General features: G+C 40.5%; 1 protein-coding gene across 2 annotated transcripts in view; it reads left to right on the top strand.

The window, feature by feature from the left end:
* The window catches only part of TRIP4 (thyroid hormone receptor interactor 4), a 62,494-nt gene that overhangs the window by 26,800 nt on the left and 8,738 nt on the right, over positions 1-26,956 (top strand). For both annotated transcript variants that reach the window (XM_047765820.1, XM_047765813.1), the window contains 3 exons: positions 6,177-6,364; positions 8,089-8,213; positions 9,594-9,685. In XM_047765820.1, the coding sequence (XP_047621776.1) occupies positions 6,177-6,364; positions 8,089-8,213; positions 9,594-9,685 (405 nt within the window). The remainder of the gene's footprint in view (positions 1-6,176; positions 6,365-8,088; positions 8,214-9,593; positions 9,686-26,956) is intronic.

The raw sequence follows: 26,956 nt of genomic DNA, 5'->3' as shown, positions 1-26,956 counted from the left end.
AGTTATGAGCACTGGCCCTCCATCATAAAGCAGTCCCACAGCTCCCAACAGTGCTGGATCCTGAGCAAGGCTGGACCTGATCAAACCTGTACCCTCACGGAGACAACATTGGGTCCTTAACCTGCTGAGCCACAATGGGAACTCCCCCTTGAAGTTTTTTTAAGACCTCAGATTTATTGGGAAAACATATTTGAATACAGCTAATTTCAGTTCCTTAAGATAATTGCTAAGATAGACACCTGTCATGGGTACAGTAGTTTAGGAGAGAGATTATAAACCCATGGAGGAGTCACAAAAGAAATAGTGTTTGAAAAGAGACTTAAGGGATAATAGGAAAAAAAATTTTTTTTTTTTAATTTTATGGCGAAAACCATGGCATATGGGAAGTCCTGGGCCAGGGAATGAATCAGAGCCACAGCTGCAGCTTATGCCACAGTTTATGGTAAGGCCAGATCCTTAATCCACTGAGCAAGGCCAGGGATTGAACCTGCATCCTTATGGATACTAGTCGGGGTCTTAACCCTGTGAGCCACAGTGGCAACTCTCAGGAGTTTTGTTTTATCCTAAAGTAAGCAAGGAAGAGTCCTTGAAGAATTTTAGCTGAAGATTGGCATGACTTCCATACCTATATAGAGAATAGATTGGAGAGAAGAGTAAGACAGAAGCAGGGAAATTGCTAGGGAGATTACAGCAATAGCACAGTGCGAAGATGATGAGGGCCTAAATTAGTGTTATAGTTAGTAGGGCAATCAGGAGTTACTTAGAGGCTAAAATGGAGATGAGACCAGTGAGCAGACTCTAAAATAGTATTATTGAAAGATAATAAGATTAGTTTAGGGAGTTCTTGCTGTGGCACAGTGGGTTAAGAATCTGACTGCAGAGGCTCCAGCCACTGAGGAGACATGGGGTTCAATTCCTAGCCTGGTGCAGTGGATTAAATGATTGGTATTGCTGCAGCTGCAGCATAGGTCACAGATGCAGCTCAAAATTGCAGCATTTGATCCCATGGCCCAGGAACTTTCATATGTTGCCAGTGCGGCTATTGGTGGGGGAAAGATTCATTTAGGAAAGTAGCTGTGCAGGTAATAGAATAGAGAATTTGGGCCTTATTAGGATTGTTCACCTATCATCTTTTTATTTTATTTTTTGTCTTTTTTTTTCATTTTTTAAAAAAATTTATTGAAGTATAGTTGATTTACAAGGTTGTGATAATTTCTACTGTACAACAAAGAGATTCAGTTATACATGTACATATATCCATTCCCTTTCATATTCTTTTCCCACATAGATTATCACCGAATATTTTTTTTTTACAGAATAAAATACACATATTTAAACACAATTACATTCAGACAGATTATTATATCATGGATCTTAAGAAACAGATTAAATGTCTCCCTCTGGAGAAGTGGAATGGAAAAATGCTGAGACAAATAGGAAATTTATTTTATGCTTTATCCCATTTTGTATGGCTTTCATCTTTACTATTTAGTGTTATCTATTACATTTCAATTTTTCTTTAAAAATTAGCATTATATTAAAATTGTGTATATTATGCAACTAAAATTTATAAAGAAGAAAGCCTTATATACCATTAAATATTTTATATAGCATAATAAAAAGAATAACTTAACTGGTAAGAATAATAAAAATAATACACCCTCTGAAAATAAGTAAAGTATAAAATGCATAAATTGGTTAAAAAACAGTGTAACTATATAAATATGTCCTCACCATTTGTTACATCTTATTGATGCTTCAGTAAAGGCATTATACCATTCTAGGTGATGTGATAAACAAGACATTATAGACCTTACATTGTACCATGGAGAGAAATGGTTATTAATAACACAATTGTAGAACTGTATTATTTAATTGTACAGTTGCATTATTTACTTACAATTATCATAAATTCTTTGATAGAGAGGAAACCAGAATCAGATCTAAGAAGACTTCAGCATTCCAAGAATGATGTCAAATGACCCCCTTCATGGTGGATTATGCACTTATTTACTATGAGATATATTTCTTCTCCAGAGATTGTTTGTGTATCAGTTGTAGATTTTTGGTTTGATATAAGAGTCTATATGTATATGAGATTGTTTTAAGTTATTGGTCTCTTAATTGCAAGTTCATCTCCAGTGTCCTGCATTTGTACCCATCTCTTCTCCTGATTTCTGATTTTGGTGGTATAATTGTGCATGGATGATTTCATATCTTTACTGTATATATACCTTTACTGGTGAGCCTTGTCACTTGTGGAATTTTTGTTTCCTGCTGCTGTGTTTTCTTTTCTGCCTAGAGAAGTTCCTTTAGTATTTGTGGTAAGACTGGTTTAGTGTTGCTGAATTCTCTCAACTTTTGCTTATCTGTGAAGCTTTTGATTTCTCCTTCAAATCTGAATGAGAGCCTTGCTGGGTAAAGTAATCTTGGTTGGAGGTTTTTTCCTTTCATCACGTTAAGTATATCATGCCACTCCCTTCTGGCCTGCAGAGTTTCAGCTGAAAAATCTGCTGATAACATTATTGGGGTTCCCTTGTATGTTATTTGTTTCTTTTCCCTAGCTGCTTCAAGATTTTCTCTTTGTCTTTAATTTTGGTCAGTTTGATTAATATGTGTCTCGGGGTATTCCTCCTTGGTTTTTTTTTTTGTCTTTTTGCTATTTCTTGGGCTGCTCCCGCAGCATATGGAGGTTCCCAGACTAGGGGTCTAATTGGAGTTGTAATCTCCGGCCTACACCAGAGCCACAGCAACGTGCGATCCGAGCTGCGTCTGCAACCTACACCACAGCTCACAGCAATGCCGGATCGTCAACCCACTGAGCAAGGGCAGGGATCGAACCCGTAACCTCATGGTTCCTAGTTGGATTCGTTAACCACTGCACCATGACGGGAACTTCCTAGTGAGTTTTTTATTTCAGTTATTGTATTTTGCATCTCTTCTTGTTGAAGTTTTATATCTCGTATCTCTTTGGTCAGTGTTTCCTGTAAGTTAACCATCTTTGCCTCCAGTTTCTTTCCAATGTCTTGCATCATCTTCAGCATCAACAGTCTAAAGTCTTTTTTCCTGGAGGCTGAGAATCTCCTGATCTCTTAGCCTATTTTCTGGGGTTTTTCCCTTCTCCCTGATCTGAGTTATAGTTCTCTGTCTTTTCATTTTTATAGGTTTTTGGTGTGGTGACCTTTTTACAAGTATTAGAGTGGTAGCCTCTCTTACTTGTGGTGTCTGCCCCCCTTGTGGCTGAAGTTGGTATGGGGGCTTGCTGTAGGCTTCCTGATGGGAGGGACTGATGCCTGCCCCCTGGTAGGTGGAGCTGATTCTAATCCCTCTGAAGGGTGGGGCTTGGTCTCTGGATGGGATTAGAGGCAGCTGGGTGGTGAGGGGTCTTTAGGCAGCCTGTTTCCTGAGGGGCGGGGCTGTGATCCCACCTGGATTGTTGTTTGCCCTGGGGCTTCTCAGCACTGACTGATGGGTGGGGCCAGGTTTTCCCAAAATGGTCACCTCCAGAGAAAGGCAAGCTGCTGAATATTCCCGAGAGAGCTTTGCCTTCAATGTCCATCCCTCACAACAAGCCACATTGACCCCTGTTTTCCCAGGATGACCTCCAAGAACTGCAGTCAGTTTTACCCAGATTCCTATGGAGACTTTCCTTTGCCCTGGGATCCAGTGCACGTGAAAGTCCATGTGTGCACCTTTTAAGAATGGGGTCTCCATTTCCCCAGTCCTGTGGAGCTCCTGCACACAAGCCCCACTGGCCTTCAATGCCAGATGCTCCAGGGCTCTTTCTCCCAGTGCCAGATCCCAGTACATGAGGGTTTGATGTGGAGCTCAAAACTCTCACTCTTGTAGTGAGTCTCTGTGAACCAGTTAGTTTCCAGTCTGTGGGGCTTCCCACCCTGGAGGTATGGGGTTGTTTATATCACGAGATCGCCCCTCCTACCTCTTGATGTGTCCTCCTCTTTTTCTTCTGGAGTAGGGTATCTTTTTTAAGGTTTCAGGTCTATTCGGGTGGAGATTGCTCAGCCTTTAGTTGTGAATTTTGTTGTTTTTAGGAGAGAAGTTGAGCTCCAGTCCTTCTATTCTGCCATCTTAATCCTCACTCTCTATTTTTTGTCTTTTTAAGGCTGCACGCATGGCATGTGGAAGTTCCCAGGCTAGGGGTTGAATTGGAGCTGCAGCTGCTGGCCTACACCACAGCCACAGCAACACCAGATCCTTAACCCACTGAGCGAGGCCAGGGGTTGAATCCGAGTCCTCATGGATACCTGTCGGGTTCATTACAGCTGAGCCATGATGGGAACACCTTTTTTTTGGCCTCCCTGTGGCTTATGGAGTTCCCAGGCTAGGGATCAGATCCAAGCCTTGGTTGTGACCTACACCACAACTAGGATGATGCTGGATTCTTTAACCCACTGCACTGGGCCAGGGAACAAACCTGTGTTGAGATGCTGCAGAGATGCTGCCGATCCTGTTGCGTCATGGTGGGAACTCCAAATACCAACATTTTTATGAAATCACTTGTTTCCCCTGAAATGAATCAGTTCTGCCTCTGTGTTCTCACTTAAGGATTTATTTTTTTTTAAATTTTTTTTTGTCTTTTTGCCATTTCTTGGGCCGCTCCCGCAGCATATGGAGGTTCCTGGGCTAGGGGTCAAATCAGAGCTGTAGCCGCCAGCCTACACCAGAACCACAGCAACACGGGATCTGAGCCGCGTCTGCGACCTACACTACAGCTCACGGCAACGCCGGATCGTTAACCCACTGAGCAAGGGCAGGGGTCGAACCCGCAACCTCATGGTTGCTAGTCGGATTCATTAACCACTGCACCACAACGGGAACTTCTCACTTAAGGATTTAAATCCCTGTGTCTATATTTACTTAATTTTGCCTTATGTTTTAGGTAGTTATTTATGTATCTCTTCTACTAGGATTGTAAGTTCCTTAAGAGCAAGAAGCATATTTTAAAAATATTTTTGTGTCTCTAATTTATATGTTTTTCACATATACTCAGTTAAGTACTCAGTAAATATGTTTTTTTTTTTAAGATATGACACAGTTGATTACAGTCATAAAATTTTATTGCAAAAAGATTCTTAGTCCAACTCCATCGTTTAAAGTTGAGAAAACCGAAACCTTTAGGGGTTAAATGACTGCTTAGAGTCTCTAGACTATCATTGTAGAGTTTTTGTTTTTACTGTGAATTATTAAATAAAAGATCAAAAAATTAACTAACCCCAAACCTCATCATCCTAATAGAGTCTCTCTTTTTTTTTTTCTTTTTTTAGGGCCACACTTGGGGCATATGGAGGTTCCCAGGCTAGGAGTTGGATCAGAGCTATAGCTGCCAGCCTACACCACAGCCATAGCAACGCAGGATCTGAGAAGCGTCTGCGACCTACACCACAGCTCACGGCAATGCCCGATCCTTCACCCACTGAGTGAGGCCGGAGATTGAACCCGAAACCTAATGGTTACTAGTCAGATTCGTTTCCGCTGCACCACAATGGGAACTCCTTTTTTTTTTTTTTTTTTTTTTTTGAGGTAAATTTCAGAGCACTCAGTCCTCTTGCTTTGGAAGAAATGTTAACCTCTGTCTTTCTCTGGCTGAACTACTGCCAGGACTCTTCAGTATCCTGTAATTATCTGTACTCCATAATTTTGTATTCTCTTTACATTATGGGAGCCTTGTTTCATTAGTGCTCCATCCTCTCTTTTAGGATACAGTTATTCATTTTAGAATAAGAGAAAATTTCTTTCATTCAATAGTCAGAGCTCCTGACCCCTGAAAGCATCTATTTGGCTTTTTCATGATAATAGTTTGTGACCCTATCCCTTAAGCACATGAAGAACATGTGGATTAATAAGTTTAAATGGCAAATAATTACAGACCAATTATTTGGTCTGATAGTTGTGCTGTTGCTGGAATTAGGAAACTTTGTATGGAATTCTCTATTATCTAATTATCCTTTAAGATGGGTCCATGTTATCATTCCTGGGACTCCTACTGAATTTATGCCTTCTCCACCTTTTTTGACCTTGTTTCAAAGATTGGATACATTTTTCTAAGAGAATGTTTCCAGTGTGATTTCATTATTATTAGCATTCATTTCATTTTGTATATCTTCCCTAGGTTTTTCCCTTCTCAGAAAAAATTATATGTTTTTTTCCCTGTCTAGTGGATAGACCAGACAGGTGTAGCCTCACAGAAGAAGGCTTTCCATTCAGCAGGATCAGGACTAGAGTTCAACTCAGGTCGACATCCGTTTCGAATCCAGGACCAAGAATTTCAGGAAGGCTTTGATGGTGGCTGGTGCCTCTCTATGCATCAGCCTTGGGCTTCTCTGCTTGTCAGAGGGATTAAAAGGTAAGGACAAACGTTAATCTTGGCAGCTGGAAGATTTTAGTAAACTGGATTTAGAATTATGGAATGGAATTCATTTTCCCCAATCTAGTGATGATTTGTAGCATTCTTCAGTACATAGAATTTTAAGCAATATATTCATGTTATGGACTTGTGTTTCACTGAATAGCTTAAAAATAACTGAGGTTAGAAAGGCTAAAGATGCTTTTTCTGCTCTTTCTTTCTAAGCATCAGTCAATTCTCTACTTTTCTGAAAGAAAATTTATTATCAGAGTTTAGGAACACTCATTTCTACTTTGGTATTTTCGTGGGTTAGTTGTGATTTGCATTCCTCATTAAGGTACATTACCCCTTTTTGCCCTTCTTGAAAGTCAAGCTTTCTTACTTTGGCTCCTAAATGTTTCATAGTCCCTGTACGTAATGGCATTACAAATACATACGACTCTGCCTCTGCTCCAAGACACCTTGGCCCTCAGATGGCTCTTCTTTTCATTCAGTTTTCTGCAGTTGTGGTATCTTCCTTTTCCAAAGTAGAAAACAGCTTGATTTCTGCTCAGAGAATCAGAATGTTTACATTTCTCTCATCCTATTTTGGATCTGTGTTATTCAGATTTTCTCACTGAAAAGAACAGGATGAACATCATCCCACCCACAAGTCAGTAATCCCCCAGAAATCAAGTGGGTGGTTCTGCCACATTTGTGAGACCATTTTCCTAGTAACCCTTTGCGTCATTTGGTGTAGAGAGAGGAAATATATTGACTCATCCCTCATTTATTGAGTATCAACTATATGCTTGGCACTCTGCCAATTCATCTATATTGGACTAAGGATATGAGAAATTCCTTGTTTACCATTGTAGGTATAATGGGGATATGTTATCAAGATATTTTATTTCCTTTTGTGGGAACTAAAAGAGAAACATCTTTTGTAATCCTTAGAGAGTAGGGAGTAATTCTCTTGAATGTATTTTTTGTTATTCCACTTACAGATTCTTTCAAACTAGTTAACAGGTTGTTTAATTATCTTTAAAGTAAATAACCTTTTTAAAAAAAGCCTTAAAAAGTGTAAATATATGCAGTCAGAATTTAAAGAGTAAAGATGATAAGCATTTTATTTACTTAAATTTTATTAACTAATAATTATAAAAGTACTATTCTTGAGAGTTCCTGTTGTGGCACAGTAGCTTGGGTCTGGTGTTGCTGTGACTGATGTAGACCAGCAGCTATAGCTCAGATTCTGCCCCTAGCTTGGGAACTTCCATATGCCTTGGATTTAGCCCTAAAAAAAAAAAAAAAAGTAGTATCTTTGGGGAGCTAGTGTGTAGGTAAGGATTTTTCCGTTAGGTTGGAGAATAATTAAGTAGCAAATCTTTCATGACTTTAAAGGCAAAGATTTTCATTTTATTGGTACAACTTGGATGCCTTGAAAATAGAAATTTAGATTGTACAAGTCCTAAGGCTAATGAAAGCTTGAATTCAGAGTTACAGAGATCAGGTAAAATATAGGAACTGTGAGAATTATTGTCTTTGTTCTGATGATAGGAAAAACTAGAAAACAGGGTTCACTCTCAAGTGAAAGGTATTACAGGAGAAATGTTTTTCACCAAAAGTATCCCTCCTGGTATCATCTATAGATCTCTTGGTTCAACTGGATAATATGCTATATGTTATGAGATCCTCCAAGACACTAAAATTTAGATTTTTTTTCTACTAAATTTGTATTTAAGGGTGGAGGGCAGAAGCTGGTACACCCCTCACAGAGGACGACTTTGGATAGCAGCCACAGCCAAAAGACCTTCCCCTCAAGAAGTCTCAGAACTCCAGACTACCTATCTTGTTCTTCGTGGAAAAGGTAACAGCCATATATTCTTCTAATGTCATTCTTACTTTCTTATTTATTTATTTATTCATTTTTTGTCTTTTTGTCTTTTTAGGGCCACACCTATGGCATATGGAGGTTCCCAGGCTAGGCATCTAATTGGAGTTGTTGCTGCCTGCCTACACCAGAGCCACAGCAGTGCCAGATCTGAGCCACATCTGCGACCTACACCACAGCTCACAGCAACAGCAGATCATAACCCACTGAGCAAGGCCAGGGATCGAACCCGAAACCTAATGGTTCCTTGTCGGATTTGTTTCTGCTGTACCACAACGGGAACTCCTCTTTTCTTATTTTTTCTTTTTTCATATTAGTTCCTAACACCAGAAATCAACCAACTGGTCTTAATTTTCTAAACTTTTTAAATTATGAGAATAAAATAACTACTATAAATTCTAGGATCTTTAGATTGGGAAGAACAACCACAAATAAGAATTTTTTACTGGGAGTGACCCAAATAGATATCTCCTATCATATTTGGACAGATCAAAGTTGGTTGCCTTAGGCAGTGAGTTTTGGGAATCATCCCAAGTATACTCAATTTGGGTCCTAAAAAACACTTTTGACCCATGGGTATCTTGGTTTCCTTCCTTTTCAGCCATACAGGTGTTTTTAAGGTAAAATGAGACAATAATTACAGAATCACTTTTAAAAGTTAAGAAACCAAGCTTTAGGAATCAAAAGTACAGTTTCCTTAAAAATTCATTTCTGTTTTGACTGATATGACTGGGTTCTTTTAACGTCATATTCTGACATTCTTATATTTTTCACTACATTTCTGTGATTTTTCTCTTGACACCTCTGGCTTGTTTCTAAAACCCATCACCACCAAATCCAGTCTGGGGAGTTCCTGTTATGGCTCAGCAATAACGAACCTGACTGGTATCCGTGAGGATGCTGGTTTAAGCCCAGGCCTCGATCAATGGGTTAAAAATCCAGCGTTGCTGTGAGCTGTAGTGTAGGTCACAGGCATGGCAGATCTGGTGTTGCTGTGGCCATGGCGTAGGCTGGCAGCTGTAGCTCTGATTGGACCTCTAGCCTGGGAACTTCGATATGCCATAGGTGCAGCCCTAAAAAAAAGAAAAAAAGGAAAAAAAAATCCAGTCTGATCTAGTTGAGTATAGTAGAGTTGATTTTTTTGGAATAAAGTTGTGGGATGTGGATAGTGGACTAAGCAGTAAATTTTTTTCTAAAATACAAACAATTGAACCAAATAAAAAGCCTCATTGTTTTCCTTATGTCTACAAATAGATAATAGACAAAGTGATTTGTTCAGAGTTGAAAACAAACTTGTGAGTTCTAGGGTCACAAAAAAAGGAAGTTTATGTAATCTTTCTATTATTCTTGATTCAGATGTGGAATTTCCAAATGACTATCCATCGGGTTGTCTTCTGGGCTGTGTAGACCTAATTGACTGCTTGTCCCAGAAGCAATTTAAAGATCAGGTGAGTAAAAAATATTTCTCTTGAATGGTTGCTTTGTTTGCCACCATAACTAATCTGTAGATCCTTCAACTCAGAATATCCTATAGATAGGAAGGTGCTGGAAAACCAAATTTAGACAGGTGAGGAGACTCTTTTAAGGAGGAGGTGTTGGGGAGAGAAAAGACCATGGCAGAAGCAGAAAGACATAGAGATGCTTTGTACCTAGTAGAGAGAGGACTGGTACATATATATTTCTGCCTAAAAAGCTATTGTCACAATCTAGCTAATAAGTGTAGAGTCCTCATGCTTCAATAAAAGTTTACTGCTTTTGGCAAAGAAATCCTCTGTTATTCCTAGGATTATTTTAATTATGTAGTGGGAATGGAGGAATTTGTTATTACTTATTCTGGACCATTTGGTCCAGGCCAGAGAATTCGTGATAGACAAGTATGTTTGAACTCTGATTTCCTGGATTTGGGTGTATGTTTGTGTGCACATATTTTTTTTTGTTTGTTTTGCCATTTTTTTTTTTTTAGTGCCACACCCACGGCATATGGAAGTTTCCAGGCTAGGCGTCTAATTGGAGCTTCAGCTACTGGCCTACACCACAGCCACAGCAACACCAGATCCAAGCCACGTCTGTGACCTACCCCACAGCTCACGGCAACACTGGAACCTTGACCCACTGAGCAAGGCCAGGGATTGAACCTGCAACCTCATGGTTCCTAGTCAGATTTGGTTTGCTGCGTCACGGCGGGAACTCCTGTATGTACATATTTGTATGTATTTCTATTTATTTTAATTACTAAAGATTGAAGTGATGTAGCTAAAGTACCTATTTGAACAGCAGAGGGAGCTGAAGGACTTTAGCTTAGTTAGAAAAACTTGGGTGTTTTTCTTTTTTAGGGCCGCACCCATGGTGTATGGAATTCCCAGGCTAGGGGTTGAATGGGAGCTACAGCTGCTGGCCTATGGCACAGCCACAGCAACTCAGGATCTGAGCTGCATCTGCAACCTACACCACAGCTCATGGCAATGCCAGATCCCCGACCCACTGAGTGCGGCTAGGGATCGAACCCACATCCTCATGGATGATAGTCAGCTTCGTTTCCACTGAGCCATGATGGGAACTCCTGAAAAGCTTATAAGCTTAACATTTGGACACATACTAGCAGGAAGCCACAATGGAAGGTCTATCTTGAAGCATGAAGTGTCTTACCTAACAGTCTGGTTTTCCTGTGTTTTTGTACAGTTACTTTATGCTGTAGGAGTTCCACCACTGGGCTTAAGAAAATGTTCTTCCTAGCTTAGTTTTCCCAGTCTATTCTTTGTTTTCCATAGTCTTATTTGCCTTTCATTAGTGCTGTTAGTGTCTGCTTAAAAACAAAACAAAACAAAAACTGTTCCCACTCATCTCATTCTTTCTATCCCTTCCTCACAGATTTTAGCAGGTAGTTTTAGCCTCTAGTTTTGTGTTTTGTTGTTTTTTTCTTGTGGATTGCCTCCTAAGCCCTTTTCTGATTACTTCATGTATATGAGTACAATGTTTGCCTTTTGGTATGAATTTTAACTCCTACCCTTTTGTTCTTTCCTTAATACCTGATCCAGAGTTAGGCAAAACTATAGCCATGCAGAGGCCCTTTGTTTTCCATACACTTGTGCCTCTTCTTTCTGTGGACCTTTTGTGCATTTTTTCAGTATCTTCTTTCCTCTTCCATTCTTCTTTTTTTCAGCCTAGAAGTAATAATTATAAAAATTCCTTACATCGGAGTTCCCGTCGTGGCACAGTGGTTCATGAATCTGACTAGGAACCATGAGGTTGCAGGTTCGATCCCTGACCTTGCTCAGTGGGTTAACAATCCAGCGTTGCCGTGGGCTGTGGTGTAGGTTGAAGATGCAGCTCGGATCTGGCATTGCTGTGGCTCTGGTGTAGGCCGGTGGCTATAGCTCCGATTAGACCCCTAGCCTGGGACCCTCCATATGCCACAGGAGTGGCCCTAGAAAAGGCACCAAAAAAAAAAAAAAATTCCTTATGTTGTATAGGGTTTTAGAGACTCATGAAGAGCTTAGTATAATTAATGTATTATATTTTCTCCTTAGGATATTTGCATTCTAAAAGGAAACTCAGGGAGTTCACTTCATGGCTTAAAGGTTAACAAACCCGCCTAGGATCCATGAGGATGTGGGTTTGATCCCTGATCTCGCTCAGTGGGTTATGGATCTGGCATTGCTGTGGCTGTGGTGTAGGCCAGCAGCTGCAGCTCCAGTTTGACCCCTAGCCTTAGAACCTCCACATGCAGCGAGTTGTGGCCCTAAAAAGCAAAAAAACAAAACAAAACAAAACAAAAAACTCAGGGACTTCCTGTTGTGGTTGCAGTGGAAACGAACTTGACTAGTATCCATGAGGATGCGGGTTTGATCCCTGGCCTCCTTCAGTGGGTTAAGGATCCACCTGGTGTTTCCATGAGCTGTGATGTAGGTCCCAGATGTGGCTGGGATCTGTTATTGCTGTGGTGTGGCATAGACTGGCGGCTGTAGGTCTGATTCGATCGCTAGCCTGGGAGCTTCTATATGCCAATTGTGTGGTCCTAAAAAGCAAAAAAATAAATAAATGAAATGAAACTCAGGAGCATCTGGCAGTGAGGGTAGTGGGTTTTGGCAAGAAACTTTATTTTCTCTTTTGTCAATCAAGCAGACCACCACTTGACTGATACAAGGTCAAATGATTTCAATTGCTGGGCAGTTAGCCAATCTTTTTGCCACAGATTTGTGTTAAAAAGGATAGAGGGCTGTAATTGTGATCCATAGTGTACCACAAGGCTTATGGGAATTGGAAATCTAATTAATGAAACACATCTTTTTGGTTTCTCAAGGATACTTCTCTTTCAGATCAGCATGATACTCCTTGAGTGTATGTTCTTTTACCTGGGGGATGCTGAGGGGAGCACATAGAAGTGTAGGAATCCTCCCATATGTTCCCAGCTGGGGGTCCTGGCAACTCTTTATAAATTTCCCTGATTTGTATGATATTAGAATATCCCCAAATGCCAGAAGCCACCAGCCTTCATCAAATACCCAATCCCATACTCATTTTCCCAATGGTCAGCTTTTCTGTGGCTTTTCCCTATTGTTTCTTTTCTGTGTTTGAGAGGAGCACATGAATGGATTCAAAATTCATATTAGCCCTATTTGTGAATTTAAAAAAAAAATGTTATGGCTGCACCCGCAGTATATGGAATTTCCTAGGCCAGGGATTGAATCTTAGCCGTATCTATGACCTACGCTGAAGTTGCAGCAACGCTGGATCCTTTAATCCACTGCACCAGGCCAGGGATCATAACTTACGCCGCTGCAGTCGGATTCTTAACCCTCTGAGCCACAGAGGGCACTCCTTAGGGATTTTTATTGGTAAGGATCTTACCATGTTTAAAGGTCGTAGCCTCGGTACTTGGCTGTCTTTTGGAAAATGTCTTGAGCACCTTTCGTATTCTACCTGTCTCTGAGCTAGGGTTCTATGATGTAAATTTGTGTGTACCTGTTTTACTAATGTTATTCTCATTTTTTCAAGAATGAGTTGAGACTTTAGGAATAATAGCTCTGGAGTTCCCATCGTGGCTCAGTGGTTAACGAATCCGACTAAGAACCATGAGGTTGTGGGTTCGATCCCTGGCCTGCTCAGTGGGTTAAGGATCTGGCGTTGCTGTGAGCTGTGGTGTAGGTTGCAGAGGCGGCTCGGATCCTGCATTGCTGTGGCTCTGGCGTCGGCCGGCGGCTACAACTCCAATTAGACCCCTAGCCTGGGAACCTCCATATGCCGTGGGAGTGGCCCTAGAAAAGTCAAAATGGAAAAAAAAAAAAAAAAAGAATAATAGCCCTAGACTAGCATTTCTCAAACTATGCCATGGCATAGGTGTTCTCTGAAAAAAAGGAGGGGAAGGGGTTTCTGTGGACAGATACATTGGGAAAATGTATTTGGATTAAATAAATTTGTTTACTGCAGAACTTAGAGCTCTTAATGTGCTTGTATGAATTATGACGGATAAAATTCTCTGATTTATCTGGTGAATATAACGTACAGTGTTCTCAAAACTTTTTGACCATAGAATCTTCCTCCCCACCCCACTATGTATTTACATACTGCAGAACGCATATCTTGTGGCATATATAGTTAGCAAGTGCTGGTCCAAGTATGTTTGGTTTCTTTCATCTTTGTAGGTCAGCTCACTGATGGAGAATGACCCAGGAAACTTTCCTGACCTGTGTCTTCTTTCTGCATCTTCACACATATTTCTCATCACCCAGATGAACTGCATTTTCTTTGAAAACCAGTGTGGACTAGTAACTTTGATTTCAACTGAAACTAATCTCCTATGTGACTTGGAGGCACATTTTCCTTCTCCAACTTATTTCTAACTTTTTCCTTCCCCAAAGAAACTCAGTAATTTACTTCCTGACCTTTCATTCTTTGCCTTTCTTTGATAAATTAAAATATGCTAAGCCTTCATCTTTTGGCATACTGTGTGGTAGTTTAGTTCCTTAAAAAAAAAACCAGCAAAGGTTTTATTAGTGGTTGTATAAGATCAAGTGCACTACACTATAAGTGGCTTTAAAAATATGTGCTTAAAATGCTTTCCCCTGAGCGAGGAACTTGTCTTTTATCTTCTATGAGTAGTATGGCTGGCATGGCTGATTTGTGCCAGGAAAAAATTCTGCTAGACCTTCATTCCTCCTGAGTAATGGCAGGGGATCAGCCTGGACAAGGTAGGAGTGATTCAGAAAAGGCTGTAGGCTCAACTCGAGAAGGAAAATAGTTGAGAGCAGTCTTGTTAAAACTTCTGTATTCCCCTGGAAGGAGCCCATGCCTTGCCAGGGTTTTATCTGCCAGCAGCAGATGTAAGCTCTCAAAAACAGCAGGGAGGATGTTGACTGCAACAATGCATCAAGGCTGTGGTTTGTAACCTCAATAGTAAGGCAGTTAAAAGCTTTTTTTTTTTTTAAACAAAGACATTTTGATTGCCAAATCCATAACCATTAGCAGCTGTGGTTTGAACCGTTCTCTAGACCTAACAGTTTTCAAACAAAAAGTTGAGTTGGTGGCTTTTGTTTCTGTGTGTCTGTGTTGTTTTTGTGCTATTTATAGCTCTGCCTTCAATAGAAAATCTGATTTGTCCGAAGTCTCCGAGGTCATTGATTATTCTACTTCAGTACTGAATCCATTCCTCTCCTGCCAGCTTACGGGCCTTTTAGTCCATTTGACTTTTGTAATTGCTAGGATCTTACGTTTAAAGGAATTATGCTGAAGCACTTCTACTGCTATGTAATTGACATCCGCAATAGAATTACTGGGAAAGAGAGTGTTACTTGTTCCTTCTTGTAAGAGTATCTGTTCCTTCTTGTAAGAGTATCTATGCAATGCAGATCTTTAGAAAGGTTGCATATAGCACTTCATGTGTGGAAATCATCAGCTTCTATCACCAAAAGATTGTCTGTAAGTCTGAGAGGTGAGAAATTCAAGAATGAAGAAAGTAATAGTATTCAAACCAGGCATTGGTGTTGAAGAATGCAGTCCCCAAATTCACCTTTAAAATATGTGAAAATATTCTCTCTGTCGTGCTGAGAAAAATCTGCCAATTCATAGGCTTAAAATGTTTGTTCCTAAGGGATTTTGAGGGCTTCGTCTGATACCCAACAAAGAGGGATACCGTGTATCTACAACTGGCACAACCCTAGGCAGTTCTTTAAGATCACAGCTCACTTGAGTAAGAGAATGTATTTTCAGAGTTCTCATGAAGACTAGAGCATTACTTGAGTTTCTGGGTCAGAACAGACTGTCTTTAGAGTTGTTTGTAACCTAGGTATCAAGGGCCCACTTGGTAATTTAAGGACAACTATGTACATTTTTTAATAATCCAAGAAGCATTATGCTTTCTGTTGTACTTACCTTGAAGAGAGGATGGGGATATTAACAGTTTTCTGTGCATTTATGTAAATTCTTTTTTTTTTTTTGTCTTTTTGCCATTTCTTGGGCCGCTCCCGCGGCATATGGAGGTTCCCAGGCTAGGGGTCTAATTGGAGCTGTAGCCGCCGGCCTACACCAGAGCCACAGCAATGCGGGATCCAAGCCACATCTGCAACCTACACCACAGCTCATGGCAACGCCGGATCCTTAACCCACTGAGCAAGGCCAGGGTTTCTGGTCAGATTCATGAACCACTGAGCCACCATGGGAACTCTGTATGTAAATTCTTGAATGTTTAGCTTTTCATCTGAAAAATGAACATGTAATTTTTAAGATTTTCTTTTATATATACATCAATAAATACTTGAGCGCTTTTTTTTTTTTTTTTTTTTTTAGGGCTGTGTCCGTGGCACATGGAAGTTTCCAGGCTAGGGGTCAAATCGAGCTGCAGCTGCCGGCCTGTGTCACAGACATAGCAATGCCAGATCTGAGCCACAACTGTGACCTATACCACAGCTCGTGGCAGTGTTGGATCCTTAAACCACTGAGCAAGGTCGGAATTGAACCCGCATCCTCATGGATACTAGTTGGGTTCGCTACAGAACGTGGCTTTTAGGGAGTTCTTTTATGGTGCAGTGGGTTAAAGATCCAGTGTTATCACCACTGTGGTTTGAGTTGCTGCTGTGACATGGGTTTGATTCCTGGTCTGGGAACTTCTGCATGCTGTGAGCGCAGCTGAAAAAAAAAAAAGAGAAGTTCCTCTTGAGGCTCAGCAGTAGCAAATCTGACTAGTATCTATGGGGACTCAGATTTGATCCCTGGCCTCACTCAGTGGGTTAAGGATCTGGCATTGCCAGTGAACTTTGGTTTTGATGGAAGAGATGCATCAGGTCCCACGTAGCTGTAGCTGTGGCTGTGGCATAGGCCAGCAACTGCAGCTCCAATTTGACCCCTATCCTGGGAACTTCCATGTGCCACGGGTGTTGCCCTAAAAAAAAAGACAAAAAAATAAAAATAAAAAGGAATGTGACTTTGAATTAGTCTTGAAGGATACTAAAAATAAAATCCATCACTTTTTGATCAGTTATGTGCCAGACCCATTATACATTTTGTTTTGTTTTTTACTTTTTTTGGCTGCACCTGCGACATATAGAAGTTCCCAGGCTAGGGGTCGAATTTGAGCTGCAGCTGCTGGCCTACACCACAGCCATAGCAGTACCAGATCTGAGTCGCATCTGAGACCTACACCTGCAGCTCACAGCAATGCCACAAGTGAGGTCATGGATCAAACCCACATCCTCATGGATACTAATCCATGTTTGTTACTGCTGAGCCACAGCAGGAACTCCATATATGTTATTTTCTAATCCTCGAAACAACTCTAAGCAAGATGTCATTACCCTACTTTTAGAGATGAGAGAACTTAAAAGACTCAGAGTTAAAATAACTTGCATACTGTCAGTCAGTAAATTAGGGTTGCTGTTCAAGCCTTCCTACTTAGATGGTAGAAAAGCATATTCTAAGGAAAGGGAGTAACGTGAGGTAAAGTCATGGGCCTGTATGGACCCTAATAGCAAACCAGTTTGTTGAATGGAAAAGTGTGTTGTGGTTGAATGATAGATAGCTTTGAATGATAGGCTATAGAAGTAAGACTTTTTTCTTTAGTCAGCTGTGGAATGGGGAAGGGATGTTTTGAAGATCCTTGGAGCCAGAAGATGAATCTGGCAGCAATGTGGAAGATGCGCTGTGGTGAAAAGACTGAAGGTTGGAAGTCTCATGAGAAGGCAGTTATCATTCAGGTTGGATATATTATTAAAATTTGTTCTAGAAAATGCCAGTGTAATTAGACAAGGTGGGGGTGGGAACAGATGCAAGGTTTTATGTAGGTAGAGTCAGTCACTTAATGTAACACTTTGATTTTACTTGTAAGTAAACATAGCCTTAGAAAGCAGTCTACTTGATCTAGAAGGAATCTGCTTCAGCTTTGCAACCTTTCTGTCTTTTTGCAATCTGTTGAAATCTTCTTTGTTATCCAGTCTACTGTATGAACCAGGTGGCAAATTATCTCCTAATTTAAGACTTTATTGCTTGGAATATGATGTAATCACACATTCAGCAAGTATTTATTGACCATCTGTCATGTGCCAGGCACTGTGCAAAAGAGGAAGGATCCAGACTTTTAACAAGATGTTCTATCCCCTCTTGATATTTTAGGTCTACTAGAAGAGACTGAGACAGAAAAACCCAACCGTGATAATTGTCATATGACCAAATGCATAAAGGATGGGATCTAACTCCTAACTCAGATTGGCTAGAGGCAGGGTAGTGAGGGTTAAGAAAGCTTCTAAAAAAGGTGGTGCCTGGAGTTCCCGTCGTGGCGCAGTGGTTAACGAATCCGACTAGGAACCATGAGGTTGCGGGTTCGGTCCCTGCCCTTGCTCAGTGGGTTAACGATCTGGCGTTGCCGTGAGCTGTGGTGTAGGTTGCAGATGCGGCTCGGATCCCGCGTTGCTGTGGCTCTGGCGTAGGCCGGTGGCTACAGCTCCGATTCAACCCCTAGCCTGGGAACCTCCATATGCGCGGGAGCGGCCCAAGAAATAGCAACAACAACAAAAAGACAAAAAAAAAAAAAGGTGGTGCTTGAACAAAGCAGTGTTTATATGTTCTTCAATATTCCATCTTATATTGTATCTCCATGTTCTTATTTACCAAGAGTTCTGTTTATTCTTTGAAATAGCTCAGGTGTCACTGTCTCTGCAGAGTCTTCCCTGACTTCAGCCCATTTCCTCCCTGACAGAGTTAATCACTTCCTTCTCTGGGCTACTGTGTTCATATTTCTATAATTACATTAAAATTTTTTTGGGGGGTAAATATATGTTCACATATAGTTCCTTCAAGTCACTATCTGTGTCTTTTTTTTTTTTTTTTTTGTCCTTTTAGGGCCGCACCCGTGGCATATGGAGGTTCCCAGGCTAGGGGTCCAATCTGAGCTACAGTTGCCGGCCCACATCACAGCCACAGCAATGCCAGATCCGAGCTGCATCTGTGACCTACATCTCAGCTCACAGCAACACCAGATCCTTAACCCAGTGAGCGAGGCCAGGGATCAAACCCGCATCCTCATGGATACTGGTTGGGTTTGTTACTGATGAGCCACAACGGAACTCCTTCACCATCTATGTCTTATTCACCTTTTGATCTCCAGTGTTCAAGCATATAGCCTGGCACATAGTAGGTGCTTGATTAATGGTGGTGACAATAAATTGAGAGGCAGGCACTGGTTGATACATGAAAAGCCTTAAATGCCATGTGAAGGAATTTAACATGTATTCTAAAGGCAACCAGGTAATTGAAATAATAAGATCCTAAGATGTACCTTTTAGAAAGATTGTTTTGGCTGCAGTAGGAAGGATGTACTGGATGAGGCAAGCCTGAAAACAAGTAGATGATTTAAGAAATTACTATGATTGTCCAGGTGGAGGCATGATGGAGGTCTGCAACAGTGCTATGACCGTTGAGTTGGAAAGAAAGGAACAGATGATTGAAATATTCAGAAGATAAAATCTGCAGGACTTGGTGATTCTATTGGATGTGAACAGTGAATGAAAGAAATCTAGGATAAATGGGTTTCTGGCTATGGTGGTAGGTGAATGGTAGTACTATTGGTCTAGATGGAGTATACAGAAGAAGGGAATTTTCTTTTAAGGTCACTAACTTTTTAAAATAAAGGATCTGTTGGGAGTTTCCTGGTACTCTAGTGGTTAAGTATGGCACTTTCACCACTGTGGTTGGGAACTGAGCTCACTTATCAAACTGCTGCACTCCATGACTGGGAAAAAAAAAAAAGGAATAAATAAATGAAAAGGAATAAATACATAAAGGAAACCTGTATTATAGCAATAAAGGAGATATGTTCTGTAGTATGTGATTACCATGCAAAAATCAGCTTTTCTGTGATTTTTCATTTGGACTGTTTAAAATATTTTAATCTGTTTTATTTTAAAAGATGTCATTTGATAAAGGGATATTGTTGCTGGTAATAACACTATATTACTTGCTAATGATCTCACCTTGATATGTCAACTCATGTCAAAGGATTCTCTGAGCTCTTCCTCAGTAGTGTTCTCAGTTGAGTCAAACCAGCCATTCAGAGGAGTTCCCTTGTGGCTTAGCAGAAATGGCTACAGGTCCGATTTGACCCCTAGCCTGGAAACTTACATGTGCCGCAGGTGCAGCCCTAAAAAGATTGAACAAACAAACAAACAAAACCCCCAAAAAATAGCCATTCAGAGATAAAAATATAAAACTGGCAGAACCCTTAACAAGGAAAAGGAAGAGGAATCTCAGCATTCTGAGTTATTATTCCCAGAGTAGATTTGAATGGTTAAGGACCTTGCAATGTAGTATCTTTAATTAAGAGCAGTTTTCTTTTGGTTCTCATTAAGTTGGAGTGAAAGTCTGCTCTATAAAAATTAAGACCAAAAATAATTGCCATGAATGATTCCCATTTAGGCCTTGAAGAATCAGAGCAGAAAAGCTATGAGGTTAATTTTAGAGAAAATATAAGTTCTTAGGTTCTTTTGGAGGGTCCAGCATATATAGGATTCCAAAGGGCACAGAAAGTCACACTAGGAATTGGCGGGGGGTACACCTGCAGCATGTGGAAGTTCAGGGGTCAGGAATGGAACCCGGGCTGCACTTGTATCCAGAGCTACAGCAGTAACAACACCAGGTCCTTAGCCCACTGAGCTACAGTGGAACTCCTACACTAGGAATTTTACTGTGAGTGGGAAAGGACCAAGAAACTAGTGCTGTGTGGTTTCAGCCAGATCATCTTCCACAAATGGCTGCTTATTGCTTATCCCTCATTCTTCTTACCTGGAGCAAATATGAATGGTCTCTGTAGCACTGAGCTGGAACTCCCCATATTTGATATTAGGCACATGATTTGCATGAGGTACTGGCACATGGGAGTTCAGCTATCCCACTTGGGGCCAGCTGGCATGATCTTTATTGTCCTCCATTTAAATATGCAGTAGTCATCTCATCAGAGTATCATGATCAATATGTTGCTCTGTTGTAAGAAAAGTCTTATTCTCCAGTGTAGTGGGGCCTGAGGTACTAGTTATCCTGTGAACACTTTGAGTTGCTTTGAAGGGAAATGTAAATGAGAACTGTTTATCAGAGAACACAGTTGCTTTCAGGATGTGCTTCTTTGGATCTGTTGTGCTTGTGGCCTTTTTATCACACTCATTTCCTTCTCTCTTTCTTAGTATTATCACTTCAATCTTCTTGGAGTTGGTTTTCAGCTAACTAGATTTCGGAGCCTGATTTCATGTCCTGTCTAGTTCCGCAAAGTTCAAACCATGAAAACCAACAGCAAATATATATTCTTTGTCAATGAATTTCTTCTTAACTGTTTCCTTTAGCTGTTAGTCCTCTAGGGACAGGTATAATATTTGCATATAGGTCATCTGGGGCTTTGTTGGGAAGATTGACATCGTTTAAGAGTTTCTGATCATTTCAGGTCAAGGATTAAATGGAGTCTTGCAGAGTTAGTGAAAATACTCACTTGGCTCTGAATCATTAGTGATTGCCAAAAACCACTAAACTTTTTTTCTTCTCTTATGAAAATGGCAAGAGAAATGTTTTCTAGATGACTGGTGAACAATTTCCCTCTGGAGAGAAGAAGAAAATGGCTGTTTAGTAGTTAATTACCTGTTATGTTAGACAGCTATGAAACTTATGAGGCATGAAAGAAGAGTAGGCCTACCTCCCCCGCTTGTCAGGCTGGAAACCAGGTGATAGAAGTCATGTTGTTGTAGGTAAGAACGCAGCAATGTTCTGAGGAGTCTGTTACTGAATTGCAATAATTACTTTGAGTTGCATGGTCTTGTAACCCACATTTTCTATCCCGACTGTTGTGTTATCTCAGTGACCCTTAATCTAGTATCCTCTCTAAGTTGCATATGATATCCAGAGTTTATCCACGTTCTTCACAAATATGAACCTCCTTTTTCTTAATTTACTCTTTCTCTTGATCAGTTGCATTTTAGTCTTTTGACTCACAAACCAAAAATCTTTCTTGTAAGTCTATGACTTGTTGGTGTTTAATATGGTCTGTAGTGTTTAAGACCCAGTTGTAGAAATTATATTTTTTTGCAGGTATTGAGCCTCTGCCAAGCTGACTTTGCTTTAATGCGTTTTACCATGAAAAATAATCTGTTCTCCCAACATACAGGCATTACTTTTCTTTATTCCTTGTAGGCTTCTTTGCTCTTCAGCTCTGTTTCTTGAAAGCCTCCTGAAGTTCAGTGGTAGAGCTTGGGAAAAAGAATATGCGCATGAAACTTGGATTTAGATTCAGCTGAGAAAGTTGATTTTAGTGTTTATTGTGAGGCATGAAAGTGTCCATGAAACCTCTTGTTCTATAATTTTATTTATCCATTATTTGCCCCATTATTTGACATTTGCTTAGTCTGTTAATAAATGTCAGGGTAGTTTTTATTTTTTTATTTTATTTTATTTTTTAATAATTTTTTTAATTTTCCCACTGTACAGCAAGGGGGTCAGGTTATCCTTACATGTATACATTACAATTACATTTTTTCCCCCACCCTTTCTTCTGTTGCAACATGAGTATCTAGACAAAATTCTCAATGCTATTCAGCAGGATCTCCTTGTAAATCTATTCTAAGTTGTGTCTGATAAACCCAAGGGTAGTTTTTATTAAACATAGGACTTAATTGGCCACTTGCCAAGACCCAAAAATTCTAATTTAGCTTGAGGGATAACAGATTACAGAGTAGCACCTCCTGCTTTTATCCAGAGTTTAGTCTTGGGAGTGTCTAGTTCCCAGTGTGTGTGTATTTAGCATGGTTAAAATAACCGAAATGCACAAGTTGGTAAATTTATTGTTCTTTCATTTAAGAAGTATTTCTTGATTGCCTCCTATGTGCCAGGCATATTCTAGGTGCTGAGAAGTAAACAGAGCAGACAAAAATCCCTGCCTTTGTGGGGGTTTTATCCCAGTAAGAGAAGTCCAAATTAAAAAATTTAGATAAATAAATTATATAGTATTGGATGATGGTAAGTGCTATAGAAAGAAAATACGGTAGGAGATGGGGGTTAAGAGTGCCAGAAGACCCAGTATGAAGTTGACATTTGAGCAAAGTCCTGAGGAAAGAGAGAGGAAGCCATGTGGATATTTAGCAGGGAAGCCTCCCAGGAACAGGGGGTAAGCAAGTACAGACATCCAAAGGCAGGAACAAGGAGGCCTGCGTGGCTGGAAGAGAGTAGGGTAGAGTAGTAGGAGAAGGCATCGGGGAGGAAATAGGGGTCAGATTATCTAGGGACCTGTAGGTCTTAGTGAGGAGCAGGTTTGGAAAGGAAGTCCATGACCTTGGGTTGTTTTTTTTATTTCATTTTTATTATGATAAATATATATAACATAAAACTTACCATCTTAACCACTTTAAAATATAAATTCAGGGGTATTAAGTACATTCACAGCGTTGGCAACCATCACCACTGTCCAGCTCCAGAACATCTCATCATCCCAAACAGAAACTCTATACCTAGTAAATAATAACTCCTCTATCCTTCTTCCTTCAGCCCCTGGTAACCTCTATTATACTTTATTTCCCTATGAATTTGTTTAAGTGCCTCACATAAGCAGACTTGTTTAATATTTGTCTTTTTATATATGGTTTACTTTACTTAGCCTAATTTTTCTAGATTCATCCATGTTGCAGAATGTATCAGAATTTCATTCCTGGAGTTCCTTGAGAATTTTCTTTTTTTTTTGGTCATTTCTTGGGCTGCTCCCGCAGCATATGGAGGTTCCCAGGCTAGGGGTCGAATCGGAGCTGTAGCCACCGGCCTACATCCGAGCTGCATCTGCAACCTACATCACAGCTCACAGCAGCGCCAGATTGTCAACCCACTTAGCGAGGCCACGGATCAAACCCGCAACCTCATCGTTCCTAGTCGGATTTGTTAACCACTGCGCCACGACGGGAACTCCATTTTCACTCCTTTTTAAGGCTGAGTAATATTCGATATGTATATGTGTGTGTGTGTATAATATTTTGTTTATCTATTATTCATCTAATGATAGTCATTTGGATTGTGAAAACTATTGGCTGTTGTGAATAATGCTGCTATGAACATTGGTGTACAAGTGTCTGAATCCCTGCTTTCAATTCTTTGGGGTATACACCTAGAAGTAGAATTGCTGAATCATATGGTAATTCTAAGTTTAACTTTCAGAAGAACCACCACACTGTTTTGTGTAGTGACTGCACCATTTTATATTCACACCAGCAATGCATGAGTGTTCTTGTTTCTTCACATCCTTACCCATACTTGTTATTTTTAGTGTTCTTTATTTTTGTTTTGTTTTATAATAATTAACCTAGTGAGAGTAAAGTGGTTATCTCATTGTAGTTTTGCTTTGCATTTCCAGGACCTTATTTTTTATTGCAGTATAATTGACATGTAACATTGTATTGGTTTAAGGTTGTACAACATAAAGATTTGATATATGATTTATATATTGCAAAATGATTACCACAATAAGTTTAGTTAACATCCATCAACTCTCATAGTTACCAATTCAGGACCTTATTTTATTTTTATTTTTTTGCTTTTTAGGGCTACACCCAAGGCATATAGAAATTCCCAGGCTAGGGGTCGAATTAGAGCTGCAGCTGCTGGCCTACACCACAGCCACAGCAACATCAGATCTGAGCCGCATCTGCAACCTACAACACAGTTCACAGCAATACCAGATCCCCAACCCACCAAGGGAGGCCAGGGATCAAACCCGAATCCTCACGGATGCTAGTCAGATTTTGTTACCCCTGAGCCACAATGGGAACTCCCAGGACCTTATTTTTAAACTTCGAGACTGAAGGAAATCACCAAGGTTGTGAATGTAGAGAGAGAAGGGGTCTCAGGACTGACACTCGAAGTACTCCAAAATTTAAAGGATGAGGAGATGAGGAACAGTCAGTAAAGAAGCAACACCAGATGGAGTTCCAGTGGTGGCAGAAATAAATCTGACTAGTATCCATGAGATGCAGGTTTGATCCCTGGCCTCACTTGGTGGGTTGGGGCTCTGGTGTTGCCATGAGCCGTGGTGTAGGTTGCAGATGCAGTTCAGATCCCATGTTGCTGTGGCATAGGCTGGCAGCTACAGCTCAGAATTGACCCCTAGCCTGGGAACTTCCATATGCCTTGGGCGTGGCCCTGAAAAACAAACAAACAAAGAAAAACAAAACAAAACAAAAAAAACAAAAAAAAAGAAGAAGCAACACAAAAAAGAGAATGGTGTCCTAGAAGCCAAGTGAGGGATGTGTTCATGAAGAAGGGAGAGAAGAATTATGCCTAATTCTACGTATATTAAGATGAGAACTGAGACTTGATTGTTTGATTTAGCAACATGGGAATGAATGAGGACCTCTACAAGAATAATTTTGGTGGAGTGATGGGAGTGAAAGCCTGTTTATAGTGAATTCAAGAAAAAATAAAAGGAGAGGAATATGAGGTGTGGTGTATAGGGTGTATAGATAATCTATTTTTTTTTTTCATTAAAAAACCCCACATTTTTTGCTTTTTAGGGCTGCACCTACAGCATAGGAAAGTTCCTAGAGGTCAAATTGGAGCTACAGCTGCCAGCCTGTGCCACAGCCACAGCAACTTGGCATCTGAGCCACGTCTGTGACCTACACCTCAGCTCACGGCAATGCTGGATCCCCACCCCCTGAGGATGGCCAGGGATTAAACCTGAACCCTCATGGATACTAGTCAGATTCATTTCCGCTGCACCATGAAGGGAACTCCCTTTTTTCATTTTTTAAAGTTTTATTGAAGTATAGTTGATTTACAGTGTTGTGTAGATAATCTTTTTATGAATTTTGTTGTAAAGGGAGTCTGAGAAATGGGTCAATAGCTGGAGGAAGACTGTGGGATCTGGAGAGTTTTTTGTCTTATGGCAGATATTATAGCACATATCTTTGTTAATGAGATTGATCCAGGAGAGAAAGAACATTATTATTATTATTATTATTATTAGTCTTTTTAGGGCCACTCCCTTGGCATATGGAAGTTCCCAGGCTAGGGGTTGAATCAGAGCTGTAGCTGCTGGCCTATGCCACAGCCACAGCAATACCAGATCCGAGCCGCATCTGCAACTTATACCACAGCTCTCAGCAACTTTGGATCCTTAACCCACTGAGCAAGGCCAGCGATCGAACCTGTGTCCTCATGGATACCAGTTGGGTTCATTACCACTGAGCCATGATGGGAACTCCCAGGAACATTTATTGATGTAGAGGAAAGAGGGGTGAAATGGCTTTCAGTTTTGGAAAAGCTGGGCTGTGAAGTCCTGGCAGGTTTGTTGTCTGCCTCAACACTCTCTAAGATACAGAGGAGAAAGAGCAGGAAAATTGAAGAGGTGAATTGTGCTTGTTGCTGCTTTGGCCCCTGTAGAATTAGGTTTAAAAGATCTTGATGGCAGCTTCTGGTTTTATTCCTGCCAAAGCACCTCAGCAGTAACGGCTGGACCTTGCTCTTCTTTGCATTGTAAAGATCCGAAAGATAAGGAAAGAAGAAAGTTTCTCCTTCCCATCTTTAGTCTTTCTTATACCATGAATATTTTTTTAAAATTATTTATTTATTTTGCTATTTCTTGGGCTGCTTCCCGCGGCATATGGAGGTTCCCAAGCTAGGGGTCTAATCGGAGCTGTAGCCACCGGCCTACGCCAGAGCCACAGCAACGCAGGATCCGAGCCGCGTCTGCAACCTACACCACAGCTTACGGCAACGCCGGATCGTTAACCCACTGAGCAAGGGCAGGGACCGAACCCGCAACCTCATGGTTCCTAGTCGGATTCGTTAACCACTGCGCCACGACGGGAACTGTCATGAATATTTTGATTGTGACTGTGAATATAATTGTGGCTGATACTTGATATTAAGCTATGTTTTATGAAAGTACTTGCCACAACTGTCCCATATTTTCTGTGGGTAGGACTAAAAGCCACTGTAAATCCCTTCTGTTTTCTTCACAGTGTTACTTACCACTTAGGACAGAGTGGTCAGTAAGGAAGTTTAACTGTTTATGCTTATACTAGTTACAGAGACATTTACATTTTCTTATTTATTTCACTGAAACCTCCATTTTTACTTTAGAGCCTTAGATCTTTAGAGGATGCATCTTAGCTGGCAAATAAGAGTGGAAAATAATTTCATACTTCTGATGGTATTTACCAGGAGAAAGGCTTCTTTGGTAATGAAGTCTCCTCTATAGTCATAGTCAACTTATGAGT

The sequence above is a fragment of the Phacochoerus africanus genome, chromosome 2 (genome assembly GCF_016906955.1).
Source record: "Phacochoerus africanus isolate WHEZ1 chromosome 2, ROS_Pafr_v1, whole genome shotgun sequence".
Taxonomy (NCBI): Eukaryota; Metazoa; Chordata; class Mammalia; order Artiodactyla; family Suidae; genus Phacochoerus; species Phacochoerus africanus.
The sequence above is the reverse complement of the archived record's forward strand: the minus strand, read 5'-3'. Positions and strand labels throughout refer to the sequence as shown.